General features: G+C 45.0%; 1 protein-coding gene across 1 annotated transcript in view; it reads right to left on the minus strand.

The window, feature by feature from the left end:
* The window catches only part of CDKAL1 (CDK5 regulatory subunit associated protein 1 like 1), a 3349023-nt gene that overhangs the window by 2811628 nt on the left and 516109 nt on the right, over positions 1-21286 (minus strand). The window contains exon 4 of the mRNA XM_069613575.1: positions 19895-19979. Within this exon, the coding sequence (XP_069469676.1) occupies positions 19895-19979 (85 nt within the window). The remainder of the gene's footprint in view (positions 1-19894; positions 19980-21286) is intronic.

Below are 21286 nucleotides of genomic sequence, written 5' to 3' on the forward strand. Positions count from 1 at the left end.
GCACTTACCTTGCACTCGCCACCAGCTGGCCCTATGTATTTATTATTTTATGCTACTTACCTTGTACTCCACTTCCCCCCTCCCCTTCCCCTTGCACTTTTACCTTCCCCCTACCCCTGCACTTGCGCGATCTGAATGACACCTGGCCTAGTAGGATCGTTGTCTGTCTTCTCCTTGTTCCCCCCCCTCCCTGCCTCGCCACGCCTTGAAACACTTGTGTATAGGCGCGTTGCAAATGCCATATTATATCATATCAGTGACGAAGTGGTCCACTGGCGCTCAGGCGGCTCTGAAAAAGGCGGAGGAGAGGGGGTGGGTTACTGGAAATGACGTATAATATACAGGTGCACTGTCCTAGCTATGAAATAATTTCCCGACCTAATATACAAAATGAATAATTTTAATAAAGATCTGATGGTGAGACTAATTTCATTTTTTATGTTTTTAAAACAGGTACATCCTTCATTATTGTATGTGTCACGAGTACCAGACACCGGCGGATGGCTTTTACAACCGCCAGTTGCTTCTCCGCGTGAACAACGTTACCACCCTGACCATTTTATGGGACGATCGCCAAGTACAAGTATGCCCTAACGCGGTACTAATGGCTAGATGCAACATACATACCCTTGTGGTGGCCTAGTGCCTCGTTGTTGGAACAGCCATGCGATTATCAGTGCGACCGAAGAGCTTATTTTATCGTAAACCAACACCCTGTGTACTGCACACGAACATCGCTTGCCTCAAGACGAACTATTTTGGATCGAGAGCAAAGAAAAATGCAAATCGCTGAATATTCTCTAAACATTTGATGTCAAATAAATGTACTTTACCAAATTTACAATCTTGCGGTTTGATTTAAAAGTACAGTTTCATATTCCGAATTGTGGCGCGCTGTGTTGTGAGCTGATCTGTGTTGGTTTCCGGGTTCTGTGTGGAGTCGCGTAGAAGACGCCTGGGCGCGTTTGCCTACGCAGCACAGTCACGTCACGAATAGAGGCGGGGAATGTGAATGTTTTGATAAAGTCTGTTTCAGGGACGGGGGATATGATTTAGTGCCGCAAACGCAGGTGAGCCAGGTCGATGGGGGGAAATGATAGGATTATCACAAAATGGCGGCTGATTTCGAGTGCGTTAATGGACGAAAAGTCGGGTAAGGTCCATAGGAAAGTTTTCTACGATCTACCGATTTATGCTTAAAAACACATGGCCGAACCGTAGGAACAATAAAAAAAAAGTCCCGGAACTATCCTTTAAAACACCCGCTCTTCGATAGACCTTTTACCTGGGGCAATGGCTATTGCCACTTCGTAATGCTCTGAGAAAAAGGCATTATTGCTAAGAAAAATACAGAATACCACAATCTATTCCATAGCCACCTGTCAGGTTTCAGATATTAAGACCGAGTGAGACAACCCAGCTGCTTTTATACCACTGGCTTAAACCCATGGCTTACGAGGAGTGTACCATGAGATCACAATTACCCAACTTCACGAATGAGTTGGAGAGATAAATCTGACCTAACATTTTGATGAGAGCCTTGATTAATTCATCTATATCAGCTCAATCCAAACTCATAAAAAAGGGGAGAGGGGTCAAATACAAGGTAGCTCACGGCTCTATCCTCATTTTCAATGCATTGATGTACGTTCTCACCCAGATAAAAAGGACTATCACCATTGCATTCAGGCCAAAATCTACAACTGGAAACAGACGTGGAATCTCTCAGTGCATGAAAAATGTATTCTGCATGAAGCAAAGCAAGTCTATCCAAGTGTAACAAGGTAAGTATGCTCCAAATCAGAAGCCCTAGTTCCCCCTTATCCCCTCCACACAAAATACCTTGCCCTTGGCCTGGCTATGCACCTTCGACATGGGATACCTGTTTGAAGTGAAGAATCTGGAGGTGGTCTTTTAACAAACTGTTTCAGCCTGCCATTGGTAAACACACGGCGCAAAGGGAAAGGACAGATTTTTCTAAGAACATAATATTGGGGTCCACGCTGCTATGAATGAAATTAAATTGTGTTTCAATTATTTAGAATGTTGCATGTATCCAACAGATATCACGCTAAAAGGTGTTTTTGCCATTTCTATTCTGGATGCAATCATGTTGTCCCAAGTGTGTGATTAAGATACTGATTTATTTATATAACACTTGAAAATTCAAAACAAAAAACCTTTAAACCACATATACTAAAAGTTTTTTTTATATGAAAAGGAAAACATTAAATAAATGCCGAGTTCACCAAAAGGTCAAATTAAATAATTCTAAATGAGAAAACAGATCAAATTAACTAGATGTGTAATACACAACAAGGAGAAAGAAGATAAAATTGCTGCGATATATCCTAAAGGACCAATTTTTCTAATTTATAAATTGGTTAGTGCATGTCTAGCGGACCATGGTAGTAGGGTGCTCCCTCTCCAGACAAGAATTCTTAGAGAGCTCACAAAATCACAGCTTATCCCAAGACTATACTATTGTAACAACCTACACATCAGTGCTCAAGTTGCAATCAAAACTTCAATTATGTACCAAAGCACATTCTGAATTGTTCCTCAACCTAAAAATATAAAACATCCGTAAAACACCCATATGTTAAAATCCTTTCACTCTGGCTGCCAGGTGAAAGATGATAAAGTTATAGGTTTCTTGCATAAGCTAACATAGCCACAAGATAGCTCTGTGCTGCATGCCTGCCACAAGTCTCCGATCAGGAACTACAGCTTGATATTACAGAACGAGACAGAACAAATAAGGTAGATGATCCACACATGGGTAGCAGTCGGGTGCCCTGCATACTCACCCCAGCAATTGTCAAAAATATATAAAGAGTAAAGATCACTTTGGAACCCTCCATCCTCATCCCAGGGATTGGCAAATCTACAGGAAGAATGAAGATCACTCTACACTAAAAACGACCTGGACCTTTGTCGAAGATCGCCATAATCTCATCATAAACTTCCGAAATGCCCGACTTGGTTCCATTTCATCCTGCAACAAGGACTGGACCCTAAGTGGTCTGATCAATACTTCGCTAGCCAGCCCCGCCGTCACCAGATGATCCTGAACATTACTGAGACAGTAGTCCTGTGGAACCATCCCCTGGCAGCGCTATGGTGTGTCGCCTATTCTTGGGAGCATGGTATCTCCCAGGGCTCGTGCTATGGTCACATGGTGGTGACCATGTGACCTACATAATAAAAAGGGACTGGCCAGTTCTGGCTAGTCAGTCGATGCAATCCTGACTCCTGCCTGCTGTGTGTCTCCTTGGCTGCAGCGCAATACTGGCGCTGTGCAGTAGGCAGAGGCCTGCTGCTGCAGGGCCCTAATGCCCAACAGTGCCCCTGCTGGGCAACCCTGCGTATAAGCGCCAGTGCCCCTTTTGGTGTTGGCATAGGTGCCCCCAAGGCATGGAAGAGCCTGTGTGCTCACGGGCTTGCAAGGTGTCCCCTGTCAATCTGTTAGCTGGGCGACCCCCCCCCCAGCATGTCCGCTGGGTGCCCCCAGCGTTGCTCTGCCTGGCCTGCTTGACCGCAGGACAGGACATTGGCGACGAGGAGGTTGGGCCCCCGTGCCCTGTGGTGAACCGCTCATGGAGGAGGAACCTGTAAGACCGCTGTGGCTGCCCGGCATCTAGTTTTGGGCCCAGTGTGCGTGGTGTTTCCCCCCCCCCCACACCTCCCGAGAAGGAAGGAAGAGAAGGTGTCCGCAGGAAGCATGGCTGTCCGCGTCCCTCATCTGCGGTACCCGCCCCTACCCCAGCGGTGATTGCAACTGCGCTCAGGCCGGCGGCAATGAAGCATTACGGAGAGGGTTGATGTGTGGCTCCCCGTCTGCGACAGTGAGGCCAGTCAGGTGGTGAAGATTGCAGTGCTCAGACCGTGTGGGAGAGAAGGGTGTTGCATGGCTGCCGGCGCTCTCCGTGAAGACCTGCTCTCCAACCTTGATTCCAACAGCCCCAGTGTCCTCATCTTACTTGATCTCACTTCTGCCTTTGACACAGTCAACCATTACATCCTGCTCAACCGTGTCCATGATAACCTAGGCATCAACGATCATTCCATGGCTTGGCTGACTTCTTTCCTCTCCGATCGACCCTCCCAAGTCCAACTTGGGTCCTTCCTCTCCTCTATCTCCATCTCTATCTGTGGTGTTCCTTACGGGTCTAACCTCTCTCCCTGGTTTTTCAACCAATACCTGGCACTTCTTGCCCACGGCATTGCTGCTCTCTGCCCCAACTTTCAGTGCTACCCGGATGACACACAACTCATTTTCAGACTCCCTTCCGCCACATCTTCTTCTCTCATCTCTGTCTGCTATCCAGGAGTGGTGTGGCGCCAATGAGCTCTGCCTAAATGCCAGTAAGACCGAAAGGCTCACGGTGTGGGTTTTCTTATGGGCACCAAAGAAGAGAATTGAAAAGCAGTGCTGCTTTGCTGCTAGCTCAAAATCTTCCCTTTGAAAAAGGAAATATTTTACATTTAAAATGGTGCTCTTTTTCATCTATTAAACATTTTACAGTTCTGATCCCGAAAGGGCCAACTATGCGCAGCCGCATTCCAGTTGTGCTTTAGCAAAATAAATCCTTTCTGACTGAATGACAAGCTGGTCAGGCAAGATCTGGGAAAATCATCAGAAACTTTACTCTCAGCCGTACGGAAAAACGCTGGACTTTAATGCTACAAAATGTCAAAAATAGATGCTTCAAAAGAAACCCTAGCGCTCTCTAGGCATATGTCAATTTCAGTGGATCTGTGCCTTGAACATATTGCTGTGTAAGAGAAACTGACTAGGGCTGCAAACAATGTTTGGAATCCAGAGGGAAGAGAAAACCAAATTTGAAAGGGACATCCCAGCAGATATCACCACGTGTCAAAATGTGCTTTTGCAAACAAGAAAAATGCCAATTTTAAAAATGTAATGTTGAATAAGGCCCTGTGCTTGCCTAGAAATGTAAGGGGGCGGGGCTGGTTAAGATCTAATATAATGTTTTATTCCCACAGCCTTGCCCTTTGTGCTCAGGATAACAAAATAAATAAATGCATTGGCTGTACTGGGGAACCAGCCAAACAGGTTTTTCTGCCCTGGCTTCAAAGGCATGTGTGCTGGTAAGAGGGGTGGCATTCCCCCCAAAAGGAGCCACAATGGATTTCTGGGACACCCATGTGTTACATTTTTCCCCTGGAAACTTTGAATGACCAAGATAAAAATATCACACGCCCATCAGACTTTGTCTGGGCTCCAGCTTGACACAATAGATTGTGGAACACCTACGTGTTACTTTAGGAAATGACAGACACCTACCATTCACTCAAACTGAGAAACTCCATGGCATCCCTGGGCTAAATTGACATTTGGTGGTAGCCTGGGAAGAAATGTCCTTAGTTGAAGGACAAAGAGCCAGCCCATCTGGTTTAAAAGAATATTTTGATGAACAAACTTTAAGACTTATTTCTACAATCGGACAACGCAGTAAAGGTTTTACAGATTGAATGTCATTTTTGTGGCTTCAAAACAAGATATTGTGGCTGTCCATAGCATGTATGGGACGCGAACGCCAGGAAAATGTGAATCATGGGAAAAGTACATATGGTGGAATGTTAAAAATGTATGGAAATTAGTTCTGCCCAACAAATCCTGTGATGTCACCGGCCTTATAAATAAAGGGGGGGGGGGCTCACAGGAGGGACACTCTTCTGCATTTTCAGCTCCTGCATATCCTGATATTCCACATCCACTTTGCAAGATTCCAGACTCTACTGTCAGGCTACACCATAGCTGACCTTATCCAGGCAGAACCATTGATCCAGAAACCCCACTAAAAATCCCCATAACTGGGGGGGGGAAAGCTGTGGTAACCTTTTGGGAGCATCCTGTAAAACAGACCGGCTTTTTGCCCCACTACCTGCATGCCAGCTGTACCATTGCTATCCGGTGACCAGACAGGCCCAGCTGTTCTGATAGGAGAGTCTGCCGTGCTATGATCAGGGCCTTTGAGTCCAGAAACCCAGTTGGCTGCCCCAAATCCCAAACTCAAGTGCAGATTGAGAGTATTTCCCCCATCCCATAGCCACACATAGCCTACCCCATCTTGATACTTTGCCTTTGTTCCACTCTCCAAGTAATCCTATCCATACCGTGGTAACTTGATTAAAACTGTCAGAATTCTCTGTGCATCCGGTCCTTGATCTCTAAGCGTTAGCGCCATTCTTCTACTCATCTGTGTCTTGCATTGATCCCTAGTCATATTTTGAATGATTTCATTAATTTCCACATAAAGAGACACGCGGCATGAAGGGGTTTAAGAAGGCCATTTAACCAGTTCCATGGGCAGCGCCATCTTCTTGATAATCTAGTTTAAGTAAAACTTGGCCTTTCTTTCCAACCCATTTTTCTCTTAACTGCTTTTACTTTTCAAACCGAATATTCTTCCCCATTGAAAATCTCATCCAGGTATTCAGCTAGAGCCACCCTTTCATTTCTATATTGTCGCTGTGATGTGCATCTACCACCCAGCCTAAAAACCGCATTCCGATTCTATTTCACCCTTTTTTAAAAAAAAACAAAAACATTTTAACATTTAAAACTGCAAAAAGTGTAAAATGCAACTTTTCAACGTGTGATTTTGGCTGCACTGTGTTCTTACTTTCAAGTTGCTTTCTTAGCTGTATGCCTTTAGTCGATGCCTTGCCTTGTAGTTGCTAGTGATATTACATTCCCGATACTGTGATAAATCATATTTCCCTCATTTATTCAACCGCACATTTAAGTTCTTTACCAATTCCGAGTGTCATTTTATGCAATTGCAAAGGGTATTAAAATCCGTTTTTGCCTCTTACTTTGTGAGGGGAAGGTTGGATTATAATTCTGTTTGCTGCCTAGTATCCCCGACTCCTTACTGCTCCTTTCCATCCACTCGAAATTTGAATAGGGGTTTGAGAGAGCATTGCAGGGGGAAATCTTAACTCGGGTGCATCTACCCGAACTGTAAAATTGCTCCTATTTATCTGTACTTTGGATCTGTTATAACAGAAGGTCAAACTAGGTGTATTTAATCATTTATTCTGTAATTATCACCCCATTGGTGATTGCTGCCCAATATTCAAACTGTGTGACTGTTCTTTGAATACTCCCGATACTGTGATAAATCATATTTCCCTCATTTATTCAACCGCACATTTAAGTTCTTTACCAATTCCGAGTGTCATTTTATGCAATTGCAAAGGGTATTAAAATCCGTTTTTGCCTCTTACTTTGTGAGGGGAAGGTTGGATTATAATTCTGTTTGCTGCCTAGTATCCCCGACTCCTTACTGCTCCTTTCCATCCACTCGAAATTTGAATAGGGGTTTGAGAGAGCATTGCAGGGGGAAATCTTAACTCGGGTGCATCTACCCGAACTGTAAAATTGCTCCTATTTATCTGTACTTTGGATCTGTTATAACAGAAGGTCAAACTAGGTGTATTTAATCACTTATTCTGTAATTATCACCCCATTGGTGATTGCTGCCCAATATTCAAACTGTGTGACTGTTCTTTGAATTTAAAATAAATATTGTATTACCACCCACCGTCCTGGTTCATGGTCCATTGTGACCCCGGGGTATTTGTAAAGGGGGTGTGAGATGGGTTGGGTGCCAGCTCAATCCGAATTCTAGGAAATAAAATAAAAAAGTATTCAAATTGAGCGCTACATCAGATGCTAAGGGCAAGAGTCCTGGTCCGGTGTGCGACGCCTGATTGGAATGCTTTACAGGTACCTCTGACACACAATACAGGATTCTTCAGTCTTGATTCCTGGTCTTAAGTTTCCTATTCTCGAAGGTTCATGAAAGTAACAGTCTTATGTTGAAAACGTCAAGGGCACTTCCTTCCTTGCAATCCTTTTCAGTTTTGCCGTCTTTCGCCTTGTATTAAACTGCTATCTTGGAGCCGATGCTCCCTCGTGTGCTTTGCCTTGCTCAGAGTGTGCTTTCGTACTCCGCCTTTTATCCATTTGGGGAAGTGTAATGGAAATCGTGTGTGTGTGTGTAATGGTCAGCAGTAATTGCCTTACCATTGTATTGGGACATGTCAGGTATACGACTTGGGTGTTAGTCTGTTTTCTCTTGTAGTGAGCCGTCCGTGAGGAAACGTTCATGTTGGGAAAGACGGTGGGGGAGAATTGAGTTCCTAAGTATCCTACTTGGTAGGATGGGGTAAATGTCTTACAGGGAAGGAGAAACTGTCTCGCCATCCGGTGTCCCCCTTTAACTCCCCGAAGACCCCTCACTCAGGTGATCCTCCAGTACTGGCCCACCCCAAGGAACTGGATCCGAAAGCAATGGCTGTGTCCTGGCCACCTGGATGACAGATCCCCGGGGACTAGCGCGTGAGACACCTTCAGGTTTCTCAGAGAGCCCAGCCTTTGAACTTGTCCTGCTGCAGAGATTTATGCTCCATGCCATGGACTTGGTAATTTGTTCTCATGTATTGGTATTTTATGTGATAGCAGGCTAGAGGGACCAATGTTAACTGTTTCCACAGTGACTTCACTTAAACAGCATAATTAATTAATGTTTTGTAACATGCTAATTATCAGCGACCAGTCTCTATGCGCGCGACTAAGATTCGAACCTGTGCTGGTCGGCGTTGTCTTGCTTCCAAGACAGACGGTGCTGCCCCTGAGCAATCCTCCTATCCCAAAGCTTAGGATATTTTTCATAAGTTCTCTTTCATTGAGTTTTTCCTCTGCAAACCTTTTTAGGCTAATAATGGAATACAATTTTGCAACTTGGTTTGGAAAGTGATCTCTTACTGTGTGCAGACGTTGCACTGAGAGTGGGTGGGGTGTCATTCGTCGTGGTGTGCGTCACATCTTTGGTGGGGCGACATTGGGGGTCGTGCATCTTGCGGTCACACATTTAGGGGGTCAAACAAGTCTCTGGGAGGGGTCAAGCAAATGTCTGGCATTTGTGCTCCTCAACCAAAAGATCCTTTGGCAGGATATATTCTCCCTTCTCTGTCACTCACAGTCTTAGGGTGAGGTGGAAGAGGAGGGAGTGTCCCCTTAATTGCCTCCTGGCTCCTCAGTGAGTTGTCCCTATACTCTTGGGAGATCACTTCATCTGGTTGTCAGGACCAGCACCTGCACATTAGGTCTGGGCAAAGGAAGCTGCTAGTGCTGGGTTAGGTAGAAATTAGCCACAGAGCTTCCAAATCAACACAAGTCCCCCCCACCCTTCCAACCTCCTCACATATCATACAGGATGGGCCAGAGTATCTTCACCACCACCCTATCTTGAGGTCCCAAATCCATTCCTCAACACCCCCTCCCCATTTACTTTCTTGCAAGTTGCAATAGTCTTGTGCCTAAGGGAAACTTTCTTGGACCTCCCATTTTCTCCCGTTCTCCTTCCTCGACGCCTCGCCATGTACTCCAGCCCTCCATCACTCACACCACCACCACCCACAACTCTCAGTCTCAAGAAAGGTCTGCTTCTACCTCACCTCCAACTAACTTTTGAGTAGTCTTATCCTTACCTCTTCACTCAACCTCTGCTTAAGTACCCTCCTCCTCCTTTCTACCCTTTAACCATCACCTTAACTCTGTCCTCCTCTCCATTTATGCCACCTCGTTACTTTCTGGAGATGCCGCCCTCCTCTCCGTAAAAGTCACCTTATGACAGAAGGCTATTGGAGGTCTGGGGTTATACCAACACTAATGAAATCCAAACTATGCAGAAAAATATTATCAAAAGATTACTATTGCTTCCTTACGGTACACAGCAATCCTGTCCTTTCTTGAGGTAGGGCTGAGGGGTATTATTTACAAAGTCAAATTAAAGCCCCCGTTATACTGGGTGAAGTTGTGAACAAATGATCTACTCAAAGATTACCGGAAGATATTATCTGACCCTTTAGATCTACCGGAACATTCATGTTACCTTGTTTAAACTATGTGAAAGTTTAACATAGTTTGAACAAAGTTAAACAATTTTTTAAAAATTAAATATCAGACTTTTGCTCCCTTCTGCAAAAAATGGGTCCTCACTCCAAATCGCTCTTAACCAAACATTTGACCTTTGGGTCTCCAATGAGATAAGCGTATACAGCTACAAGTAGTTTGGTCAGGGATTAATTCCAGATGAAAGAATCTATTGCATTTGAGCCTTAACTTTACATGTGAGATGCCAGGAACCGTTTGCCCCTTTTAAAATTACTATTGGGTATTCTCCTGATTGGGCACCTTTCCTCAAAATGGGGGTGAAGCAGTGCTACATTTTGTCACTACTGTAAAACAGTTGACAAAACCATTTTACATTTTCACTTCTGCATTCTATTCGCAAACCTTCGGATTCGCTAGTTGAAGCAGTTATTAACAGGAGGGTGTAAGGACCTTTAATGGTATGCTGGAGTTAAGCAGGCAATTAAATTACTACACAAAAGAAAGTCAATTGCTATCTTACATCAGTGGTGCCTGGAAAAAGAGAACTGCATATTTGCTGGCTAATATGTAATTTATTGATCTTATATTCACAGGATTTTATTGTTTGTTCACCATACTTCGAGTTCAGGCCCACTGAAATTAATGTTACCCAATTCTAACAAGATTTTAGTCATAACATGTTATGACATTGCTTGATGGTGAATGTTTTTTACCCCAATTTTAACGTGTTTTTAATAACGTTTTTCCCCTTAAACTTTCTAGGACTGTTATGTAGGGAAGACATGGTATCACAAGTATGACACTGACACAATGGATACAATTTGTAAAACCTTTATTGAAGATGTTGGGGTTGGAGAAACTCCTATTTTACCGTACAACTAAGATGGGAGTAGTCTCAACCATCAAGCGATAAACAAAACAGTCCTAGTGGTGTTGTCAAATCAAAATGGCCTATACCAACAAAAACCTAATGCCTGCCCTATCTCTTGTAAAAAAAAAAAAAAAACTAAAAAAAAAGTGTAAAAAAGGAGAAATGTACGCAAAGGAAAAATAAGTGTTCAAAGGAGTAAAGGTAGTTGAACCAGCTCTCCACCTCACGTTAAACATCACAGAGTACAACTGTACTTGTAGGCAGGATGATACACACTGGCTCAGTTTCTAATACTATTAGCAGTTCCAAACCGTGGATTGAGGCCCGCCTGGCCTTCCACGTTAAAGGCTTCTTTCTTGACTTTCAAAGTTGTATTCCAACGAAAAGTTCTCAAAGGACCCCATCTGCTCGGCTCAGACGTTACAGCACACAGTTCATGTAGGTCCCCCTTTGTTGGGCTCAGACCTCATCAGAATTCAATAAACTTGCCAGGGGACGGGGGGCTCCCTTCCTCAAGCTTTATTGTACTTCGGGTCTCCCTCAATCGGGCTCAGACCCCTTTCGTATGTCGAAGACTTTCGAATGTGTGTGGCTCTTTACAGAGCACTGCAGGACCACTTCAACTCAAAGTTCATGTTTACTCTCGCTTAATTCACTTTTACTGTTTGTTCTATCTTCAATCAATGTACCTTTCACAGAGACTTTCCAATGGGCTACTTCCCTTCGCCGGACCACTCCGTTATTTAGTATCGCTCATCTCACAGCTGCATTTTACATCAAAGTTCATTCACAGGTCTTCCCTTCTTCGCGTCTATTCCACACGTGTGCAGCCTTCACTTCTGATATAATGCTGCTACTTCATTCGCTTCAACACACACTGGATTCTCAGGTCGCTTGCCAACTCACTGTGTTCGCTGCTTTCTCCTTTTGCCATTTCCAATTCACGAGTCAAGGTTAGCACCAAAGGCTTGGCCTCACCTCCCCAATTCTGCTGTTCGCCCGTGAGGGTCACTGGCATCCTTGAAACACAATGCAATCTTAACTTGTGGACTATGGCCTTCTCCACGTGTCTTTCGTGGCCTGTCGGAGACAACAACCTTCAGTAGGGAACCTTTGGGTTTGTCGACCCGCTGCTCTTGGCTGTTGCTCTGCTCCAATAGGTGTGCCTTTGTTGCTCGTACTCGTGTTCCACCTTGCTCACAGTGTCTCTTTAGGTGTTGCCTTTTATTCCTGTGAGGAGAGCTAACTGGTATCGGGTGTATTGTATAGCGTAGCCTCAGCATCCTCGGAGACGATTTGTACCCAGATGGGTCCCACCCTCCTGAAAATGGATAGGCCAAAATGATTTCCTGTTGCCCTTCCTAACTCCCCTCAGACAATGCACTCTGGGGCAGACATCAATGAGAACCCCCCCTTATCCTACCTCGATGCCACCTCTTAGTTGAATCATCTTGAAGAGGATTTCGCTGGCCCTTAGTCGGAGTAAAGGCTGGGCAAAGTCCCCATTCAAGGTGAAGTAAAGGATTTTAGCAGACTTCAACTGAACATTTGAACATGCTATTTGAAAATGCCTGCTTGGACACTGATATCTAGGAATATGCCTGCTAAAGTGGCAAAAACCTGCAAGGTACCCCGATACCATTCCAGGCTAGTAAGGAAAGAATGACTCCTACTTTCCTCCAAGAAACTTCAAGCTGCTCAGAGCCTACTGACCTACCATAGTACACCCGTTTCCCAGCTTTTTCGAGCTGTTGCTGAACCACATTGTTGTGTTGAACAGAGTAGAGGTAGGCCGCTGATGAAGTTGAATTGCTGGATTTGGGGTTGTTTTACTGCGACTGAAAAGTTTGTAACGGAAATGTCTGCATGAGAAATGTACGTAACACAAAATTGTTTGTACATTTCCCCATTCGGTCATCCAAGGTCAAAAGGTAAAAACCCCAAATCTATAGAAACCCTAACCCCCTCCCATCTCCCACACCCCCAGACCTCTACTTACCTTTCCTTCTGTCTCGCTGGTGCCTGCGATGCCAGTTCCCTTACAGTTCTGTGATCGGGAACCAGCGCTGCAGCGACCTTTTTTTTGGCCCAGGTCAGCTGCAGGGGTGTCCCCCGCAACACCCACTCACTATACTGTACAGTATAGTATAGTGAGTGGGTGTTGCAGGAAATACTCTGCAGATGCTCCGACTAAAAAAAAAAAAAAAAAAAAAAATTACCTACATCACCAAATAGATACTACAAAATGTCCCACAAGCATATAGTCAGTAGGACATTTAGTAGTATCTATTTTAGGTAATTTGGTGGTGTAGGTCATTTGGATTAGGTCATTTTGACCGAATCCGAATTGCTGCACCAGTACACTGTCAAGCCTTTGAACCGCTTGGCGCCACACATCGCCACTTTGAGTCTGAAGCCGTCCGCGCTGGTTGGATTGCACAGCATTGCTGAATCCTGTCAAACCAGCTCATCATGACTCAACGCAACCGAAAGAGCCCAGAATCAAACCCCAACACTTGAGCTCCTGAAAGAAGACATTAAGGTATCAACAGTGGTTATGTTCCACTTGCCCTATTCTCTAGGCCGAGTGACATTTAAGAGTGCACTCTACCTTAAATGGCCATCTTTAACATGCTACAAAGACTTCTTGTCTTCATACCCCTGTTCTTCGCTACTCAGTGTGCCCTTTTCACAACACATCTGCATTATTTTTGTATTAAAGTCCTGTTTATATAGTACCTTGATTGACCATTTTGTTTATTTTGGTATCGCAGTACTATTGTTTTGGATGCTTGCATGCTGTGTCACACCCTTCTGAAGTGCATAGCCTGTGCTAGGCGCACACTATCTTTAAGACAGAGGGCAGCATATCATAGATGCGCCCCTTTCACCTTTATGATTGGGATCACTGCTGGTTTAGTACCAGTGTGGGGTTGAGTAGGAGTATGGAAACCCCCATTCATCCATGTACTCCTGCAGAGTGGTATTTCTTTCGCCACACACAACTGGTATAACGGTGTTTCATCGCCTCTCATTTCTACGACTGCATTTTACATGTGTATGAAATTACGAAAAAGGTCATTGAAATTTGGGGGCGGGGTGGGAAAGGACAGATAATGGGTTGTGGGGTTCATGAATAGTAAAAAAGAAAATCAATAAAATAAAAAGGTGGCGGGGACCCCACCCCCCCAAAAAATAATTCCATTACCTATTTGTAATTTCATACACGTTTAAAAAGCATTCGTAATAATGTCAGACGATGAAAGAACATAGAACCACACAACCAATCTCTTCGGTATTCCAACTCCTCCTTTAGCTCTCCCTCCAACCTTTTCACTACTGCTATTCCTCCAAATCCGCTCCATATCCTTTACCAGCCTAATGCTCCCTGCCACATCCTCCCCCCGCCACCACCTCCAACCTCATACCCTGCTCTGGCCACCACTCGCCAGCCATCTTCCTCCGGATCTTGCTTCCAACAATATTCAAAGCTCCTCTACCTCCAAATTCCCACTCTGCACTTTTTAGAACACTCCACAACTCAGTCTACCTACTTTGCCGAGAGCTCTGTACAACGTCTTCTCCTAGAGCTCTTCCTCCAACCTTCTCACTTCTTCGGCTTCTCACAATGTCCAGCAGACTCTACATCATTGCTGCACTGTCCCTCATGCATATATAGGATTGGGGTGAATAGCTTCTTCCTGGATGGGGTCCATGACCTGCCAACACAAGCTTAGTCACTGGGATGCCCTGTGATTCTACTACTTCGCATTAAGTCTTCAAATAGGGCAGCCCCATGTTTTTATTCATTTCCAGAAGGTTCTCCCTGATGGATGGGCTGCAGCTAATGCCCCCTTCCACTCAGTTTCTGTAAGGTTCCCTCTCTCCTGTGGCCAGCAGGTCAGTGAGCTGTGCACTGCTTTTAAATTGCAGGGATCATTAACAAAATGATCCTGCATGTGGTTTGATGTCAGTGTTTCTTCCCTTAATTTTACTAAATGGAGGGGCTGCACTAGATTCCATCTTCGGTGTGCTTGCCTCTGTGAGGTAGACATGGTCTTTTTCTTCCCCAGTGTTCACGGTGGTGTGGAAAATAAGTCGAGATCTCAGAGCGTTCTGCTACTGCACAGGTGAAGGCAGTGCTTCCCTCTACCCCTCTGGGTATTACATGGGCAAGGGATCATTTCCTAATGAAGATCCTCTTTGGGGGATCGAAAGCACACCTATGGGGTGCTCAAGTCCTTCCCATGGTGTTCCTGCCCCCAAATCTCTAAAGGAGTTTTCCTGGTGTCAGTTCTCTGTACTAGAGTAGAGTTGTGAGAGATGAAGATCTCAGAGTGGTGTGACCAGGTAACTTGGGCTTGGATCATGTTCTACCAGGTCCGTCCGTCCGTCCGTCCGTCCGTCCGTCCGTCCGTCCGTCCGTCCGTCCGTCCCTTCCTCGCTCCTTCACTCCCCCCCTCCCTCTGACCCTTATAAGGTATTGGACTTTAGGGAGCCGGCTACGGTTTCTTTATAGTCCACTTCCTCCCTGATCCATACTTCAACTCTCTGCATCCAGTCCAGATTTACCCTCTGACAAACGGGAGAATTTGTTAGTCAGTTTTCAAATATGTTTTTTTCCAAAATAACCTGGGTGTCTTGAGGCCCGATATTAAGCTTCCTTCCTGACTTTGGGGAGCAGGTTCATGTGACTGACTGGGAGGTCACTGTCAAAGAGGACAAGGGATACCATTTGGTTCTGTTGGTTTTGCCTCACCCACCCCCGCCAAAAACGGGTGATATCTTGCAATGTGCTAGGCACCACTCTGGCAAAACCCATCTCACACACAACCTGAAGATGCAGCTAAATCTACATAACTACAACCCTCTGTGCAAGCAAGATAGACTATTAAACTGGTATGAGCCACCCATAAGCAAGGGTGCGAGAAACTTGAACCGCAGGGATTGACGGATCACAAAACTTGCTACTCATTACACAGCAGATCTCAGCACAAATCATCTGCCAGGACTTACTTGCAGTACCAATACGGAGCAACCCAATAACCCCACATTACACTTGCAAGTCACCACATACAGGCAATCGCCATGCAAGGCAGTTGAGCGAATACACCTTCAGACAGGATTACAGTGCTTTAATGCCATACCACCGGCAGGTGTAGACTATACATAAAACTGTTGAATATAGCATTTGGCGTAAGTACACCAAGTACCAATAGATTTGTGAGGCCGATGGTTAGCTTGAATCTATGGTGCATGAATTGTCTTTCTGCCTACATCACCTGTTCCTCATACCTGCACTTCTGAACGAATTCCATCTCATATACATCACATACAAATAAATTGGTGACCATATGTTTTTTACTTGCGATAATGTTCAATAAAGTTGCTCCAAGGCAACTGGTTGGCACAATAAAAACCAGCAATCTGATGTACTCCTTTGTACGCTGCGCTCTGCTCCAGCAATGCTCTGTCCTCACTCTTTCCCAGTTTGCTCCTGGAGTAACCCGAGATTTGCACCTCCACATACGAATCCCATTACTCTGCCTCCAGCGACCGGACACCAGCCTGAACCTGGCACACAGACCTAACTGCTTGACCGGACACAAGGCACCTACCAATTGCCCTGGCAGGCATGGTCAGTGGCTCTTAACTGCATGTTCCACAGTGCTCTGACAGATTGGCTTTTTGTTCCGGGAGTTGAGGAGGTGGAGCGGTTATTTGCTTGGCAAGGCTCCAGACAGCCATTCTCAGTTCTGCCCTCCACCTCTCTCCGACCCATTCCAGGTTTAGGATAAGAGCGATGCACTTACACTGCCAAATGGGATTTCAACGAATTAGACACGCACACCAAAACACACTTAAACATTTGCCTGCTATCGTTGAAGCGAAATGTATCCATAATCGTGTAGCCCATGGAGTGTGGGGTGAAAGGGGAGAGGGGGCAGGGGGCTCTTTAGGGTTTACGGGGGTGCTCTTATTTATATCAGAAACACAATGCTGACCCATTCAGATGTCTGTTTATTCTCCTGCCCGCGATGTTTGGATGTCTTTGGAAAACTGAAAGTCGGTGAGACGTCAAAGCAAAGGTTACTTTCCACTTCCAGACACCGAAGTCACTGCTGAGAAACATGCCGCCCGCCATGTTATGGGGACTGCGTCACAACTGACCACATCTTGTGTACTCAATTGTGGGAGCATGAACGTTTGGGTAGATTTTGTTAAAACTAGTGTGCTGGAGGGGAGTAGATGAAACACAGAGAAAAAGCCGCGTGGATTTGGTTTAACAAATTCGTCGCCAGGACTGAACAAACTCCTACACTCGCAAAAAATGTTTTCCAGGAAGCAAATACTTGCTTTTTTGGGTGGAGGCTTACCCACAGACGCTGAAGTCTAACATTGATCCCACGAAACGCCAAATCAACTCTCTGGCGAGCAGAGCACTATGCCTAAAATGCATATTATTGTCAGTGTATGTACCTACTGTATTATTTTCCCTCCTTCGTGCACCAAAGGGTGATTTACTCAGCAGCACGATGGTCAAACCACTGTTGGGGGGGAGGGGGAGGACCCTTGAAAACGCTCTGGTATCCAAACAACTTTATGCCGAGCATACCCTTTGAGCAAAAATATAGTTTTTTTAGTCCGCCTCCCAACCCCCGCCACAACCAGATAAATGGAGTTTCCGAGATCCCCCAAATGTCATAGCTTCGTATATGTTCTAATAAAGGCATTCAACCTACTCCCTTTTTGAAGAACCTGCCCCTCCCCCTCTCCTCGGCCACCATCCTTCGGTAGCCATTTTAGACCACTGCATATTGAAGCACCCGTTTTATGAGGTAGTGCCGAGGAGGCTGGGAGGGAGGAAGCAGACTGAGTGATGTCTACAGGACACTGCATTTTATTATCTGCTCCAGAGCTCTCAAGTTTCCCATGCCCATGAGTGCAAAGGTCATCCAGTCCTGGTTTCCTCCCCCTTTGGATTCTGGGATTTTTTATTTCCCATTTGAAATTGAGGACAACTACAAACCCCAGAATTCAAAGTAAAAACAAGCCTAGCTGGACTGTGATCTGCTGCTCCACTGTGTTAGTGATTGCAGGCAGGGCCCTACTGATTGCAGGCAGGGCTACTGATTGCAGGCAGGGCCCCACTGATCAGTAGTGCAGAAGCAATGGAGATCTTGCCTGAGAGCCAGCAAGTGCAAACTAAGCTTATTAAGAAAAAAAGCCATGGGATATGTTCTCGTTTTTCTGAATGGGAGAGACACCATGAGGGCCGAGATTCCTAGAGGCTCTGTTTTGTGCGCCCCTCACTAGCAGAAGAGATCAATTGTACATTACACTTTTAAAACCAAAAGTATGAACAAACGTGCCATGCCACAACACGTACGCATTCCACAATGTTAAACCCTTAACATGTACCCTAATGAAACCACCTTCTCTCTCATCAGCCAACCTTCCACTTAACCATGAGGCTGCAAAAACGCAGTTTACATTATTGAAAAGCCCAGCTTTCAACTCTTTCAACTGAAATTGGCTTCCACACCTTGCAAGTCCCCTGCGACTAACAAAGCAAGCTTAATAGCATTTCTTAAGTGCTCATTTAGGGTTTCAGCTGCCTTGCTGGGTACCCATTTTTTTTGTTTTGCTTTGCAAATTAAAATAAACCAGGCCCTTGATAATTTGCAGTCACTCACCCTCTGTCTCCATTGCTTTATCTAGAATGTAGCCATAAGTTGGGGCTGATGGTATGCACATATTTCCCACAGAACCATCAGTCCCCACAAAGGCTTTGTCGCTTAAATGTGCATTTGATGTCCAAGGACAGACCGCTCTGAATGATTTTCAGTTATCATGGACATGTGTTATCCTGTTTTAAGCTATTTGGTGTGGGGCACTGAAAACGCTTGGAGACAATGAAGTTCGATGTTGGGCACATGCTATGCTCCCTCAATGATAAAAGCAGGGAAATGACCCGGTCCAATTCGCACCAAACATATTGTCTTTTTTAATTATGCACCACACACCTACCTCCCACAACCAAAGTCCTTTATCCATGTCGCAGTGAATACATTCTTCCCGTTCTTTATAACGCATTGCTTATGCAATTGAATATAAGCGCCAGGTATACACAACTGCACCAACTGAAACTGCTCGAGCCACAGAAAAAATATGTACCTTTTCCATTTAAAAGCTTAAAGTATGCCAGAACAATGATTTGTGCTGCCAACATACGCAGGTAGGGATCCCTCGCTGTAAGAAAGGGGACACACGACAACTTCAAAATCGTCCTCCGTGCACATTCTGCCAACCCCAACTGGCAGAATGTGAATTTGCGTTGGCACCGACTCACACAGGGCACAAGTCTAGACACTACATGCGGCTCTGAGGCGAAACACTTAGCCACTCAAATTTCCTACGATGCAACTGAAGTGTTTCATACAGCATAATGTTAATGTGAAACGTGTTGTATTACAGGTTTTTAGACATAAAAAGGTACACACCATTTGAAGTGGGCCAATACAGTTTTAGGAAAATCTGCTCTCTTGGTAAATGCTTATTTGTCCCCAACCCTTTCTTTAATTAGGAAAGATAAATATATTGAAATGTGCATATATAACTTTAGATCTATTCACTTATTGTGACGTCACTTCCCAATGTGAGTGTCAGACGCTCTCCCACATACTTTTTTTTACGACTTGAGCCCCGCAGACAGAAATAGGTTTCATTTAAGAGCACTGCATATGATATGCACCTTCCCCACAGTGGCCACCAGCCTTCTTCCATAAGGACTTTCGGATAAGGCTGATAAACGGATTCCACAGCATCACACCTCCGAAGTCCATCTACTTTGAACTAATCTTTCAAACATCAATAGCAGAAATTACAGAATTAATGCGGAAAAGCTGCTCGCTGTAAGATTGGATGGAAGGCAAGTGGGCTGCATCATAAAATTCATGCTCACACTTCAGGCTTCCACCACACCATGAAAGCATCACATTTCTATGGAAAGCAGACCCTTCATGCCCAAACCATTAAACTGACATACGCCCACTGGCTTTTCTTTGGGAAAAAAATATTAAACTTACTTAATTGAGTTCCTGAAGTGGTCTTCAGCTGGGTTTTTCACAGTGCAACTGTTCAGCAGCCACAAATCCGCCTCCGCCGGGTTCTCTGAAGAGAAGAGATGATAATGCAGACATTAAAAAGGTGTCAGCTCGACCTTGTTTTTTTACACTAAAGATAGGCTACGACTTTATTCCGAGCACTGAGCTTTAAAAATGAGGGCAGGTGCCATGTGCAATATGGCCTACTCAAAACCCAGGTCAATATCGCAATGCTAGCTTCGAAGAGGGAGCCATGAAAGGGTAAGTCAAGTAAATCAGCCGGTCAAGTGGCACAGCGAGTAGAGCGCTCGCTTTGACATCCGTGCAGAGGCTGCTAACGCAGGTTCGAATCCCGGCAGGGCCAAACTCAGCCTTTCATCCTTCCGTGGTCGATAAATGAGCACCACACACCGTGGGTAATAATAAGCAGCGCTCAGATACCTCAGGGTTCGTAGCGCTATATAAAATGCCAAATTAAATTATTATTAGTAAGTGTATTCAGAAAAGGAGATGAGACCATTTTTGTTAACATCGGAGCCATTTACGTTTACATTCATTTAAGAATCAAAAATAGAACTAAAATACATTCAGGGTTCTTTCAGTTTTGGAAAGAAATTTCAATTGATGTATACCTTTCGCATTTGATTAATTTATAAAGCGCTTTCGCCAAAGCTCTTCACAAAACCAGTTCAAAAGACGGGACAAAAATTCAAGTATTACAAAGCAGAAATAAGATGGTGAAGAAAATAGAGAGGAGCAAAGAATCAGAACTGAGTCGGGGTTTGTTAGGAAAGATTTCGTTATTGTAGGGAACTTTCCTTCCATGTGGCAACCCCTAAACTTTTTGCTAGTGTTTTCAACCTGTTTTCTTGACTTTGCCAGAGAAGTGCAGCCTTCTGCTGTACTCCTCTGGGCTTTCGCTCCTTTCTTACGGGGAAACTGACATGCCCTTAAGACAGTCAGTACCGGGGAACGCTGTTTCCCGTAGTTTCTTTTATCGTGTCGCCATTTTAGAGCAACACGACACAAGAGGGCACTGTAACCTAAGTTACAGCTCTCTTGGGTCTCTAGCCTTCTACAGACCCTAGACACTCTTGTAGGATGGTTTTTGGATCGGTGCAAGTCATTCAGGGACTGGGCTGGTGGCAGCGATCATTTGGTTTATTTTGAGCTCCTTTTGCCGTTCTGAGCACGTTTTTGCCGCGAACACAAAAGGGTGGCCCGGCTACACAAAATGGCCGGACCACGAGGCTCCTTTGTCTAGTCCACTGTCCGTCTTGCTCCCTTTACCTTCCCCCGGGTCAGGCGACCCGGGGCCTTCCTTATTTGGGCATGTAGTTTCCCGCGAAACACGGTTGCTTTCGCGGGCTTCTA

Source organism: Ambystoma mexicanum, chromosome 5p, assembly GCF_040938575.1.
Source record: "Ambystoma mexicanum isolate Mex_15411 chromosome 5p, UKY_AmexF1_1, whole genome shotgun sequence".
NCBI lineage: Eukaryota > Metazoa > Chordata > Amphibia > Caudata > Ambystomatidae > Ambystoma > Ambystoma mexicanum.